The sequence below is a fragment of the Etheostoma spectabile genome, chromosome 14 (genome assembly GCF_008692095.1).
Source record: "Etheostoma spectabile isolate EspeVRDwgs_2016 chromosome 14, UIUC_Espe_1.0, whole genome shotgun sequence".
Lineage (NCBI taxonomy): Eukaryota > Metazoa > Chordata > Actinopteri > Perciformes > Percidae > Etheostoma > Etheostoma spectabile.
Window position 1 is genome coordinate 13,928,821 of NC_045746.1, and position 1,957 is coordinate 13,930,777.

Sequence of the window (1,957 nt, forward strand, 5' to 3'; positions counted from 1 at the left end):
TATATATATATATATATATATATATATATATATATATATATATATATTCCCCACAAGAAACATTAAAGTTTCATATAATAGATTCTAATCATCTAATGCTGTCCAGTACTGGGGTGGCAGTAGCCCAGTCTGTAGGGAGTTGGGTTGGGAACCGGAGGTTGCTGGTGGTGGACTGGTAGCTGGAGAGGTGCCAGTCACCAAACCCCTTACTGCTTGAGGCGCCTGTCCATTGACACCTGCAGCCCCCTCACTCTCCCCATCTCTCTATTAGTGCATGTATACTATAGGTACTTAGTTTGTGTGCAATGTGTATTTTAACAACAGAGTGAAAACATTTGATTTTCTTTGTGGGATGAATAAAGTATAAATTATTATTATTATTTTTATTATTATATTGAAATTCACATTTCCTCTCTCTATGGGTCAGATCTGGAGGAGCAGGCTGGTGCACCCGCTACCTTCCTTACCAAGGAATTACAGAGGCTGAAGGCTGAAGAGCAAGAGAAGCAGCTCCAGCTGGATGAGAGTCACAGGCAAGAGATGGAGCGTCTCAGAGCTCACTACCAGCAGCAGGCCACTGAGAGTGAGGAGCGATACGCCATTGAGCTTTTCATGCTGCAGCAGCGCCTGCAGGAGGTCACAGGCACTCAGTACCACTACAGGTGATGACACATTGAAAACACAATGATGTTAATGTTTCCACATCTGGAATAAATTATTATGTATTCAGACTAAGGCAATACAAATGTACAGCAAATTCTCCTTGACATAAATAATAACAATGGCATATATTTGTACAAAAGAAACAGAATGTTGATCCGGTAAATTAAACAATTAAACTTTTGGTGGTTCAAAATATTTGTCAACGTTGCTGCAAATGTTGTGTAATCGGTTGTGGTTGGTAGCATTTAAGAAGCATTATCACTGGATTCATACAGCATCCCCCCATACATATCAGTCATGTCATAGTTGCTCTTCACTTGATTGATTGATCGATCCAGTGCATGTGATAGAAGCAGACTGAGCTACGTGATCTTCTACGGTTAACTTTTACTAGGAGCTGGTCTGCATATCCTGTGTAGCATGGTAAAGCTACCTGACCCAGTTCAGTTGACAACAAAGCCTACTACTTAAATATTACTACTGAACTACTGAAATATTCACTAGGTTAATTAAACTATTATTTGTTCATTTTGTTAGCCCACTTATTTATAAAAGTACCCATTCCAGGTGACTTCCTGAGGAATGTGCTCTATAGAAAACAAATTGAATGTGACTTTTTAAGCATGCACCTATGTGGAATTATATGAGGTTTCTATAGAACTTCAGTTCTTCAAATAGAACCATAACATATTTGGAAACCACTCATATTTGTGACCAACTGGTTATTTATGCACATATGGTAATTTAAATCTTCCGAAACCAAACTATATTACTGTTAGTGAGCTCTTCCTTATGGCTAAAAAGAAACAGTCTTATTGTTACTATGAAAACTGAGATGCTGCTTCCCTCCACTGTTTGTTATAGTGAATATGATTACACCAGTGGTTTTCAACACTTTTACTTTTTGTTTAACTGCCATGTTCAGGGAATTTTTTCCCAGGCAGTGGAATGTAGAATACAATCACATGTATATCCAGATACATTCTATGTATATACAGTATATGTAATATTGATGTCCATTTATATTAATTTGTGCAGTGGGACCAGGTATCATTCTATATTTTTTTAAAGGGCAGTGTATTCCTTATGTCTTGAGCTCAAACAATTATTGATTTTTATGCAACTATGTTGACACTCCGGTCATTGTTTCTGTATTTTTTAATGTTTAAAAACAAAGCCAAACATTCTCTGATATCAGACTTTATTATTTGCTGACTTTCTTTCTAAGTGATAGTGAACTGGACATCTTTCGGTTTTGGAGTGTTTGTCAAAAAAAAAAAAAAAAAGATTTTGA

At 36.8% G+C, this 1,957-nt stretch overlaps 1 protein-coding gene across 1 annotated transcript in view; it reads left to right on the forward strand.

The window, feature by feature from the left end:
• Nucleotides 1-1,957, forward strand: part of akap9 (A kinase (PRKA) anchor protein 9) — a 67,797-nt gene that overhangs the window by 24,414 nt on the left and 41,426 nt on the right. The window contains exon 15 of the mRNA XM_032536073.1: nucleotides 428-662. Within this exon, the coding sequence (XP_032391964.1) occupies nucleotides 428-662 (235 nt within the window). The remainder of the gene's footprint in view (nucleotides 1-427; nucleotides 663-1,957) is intronic.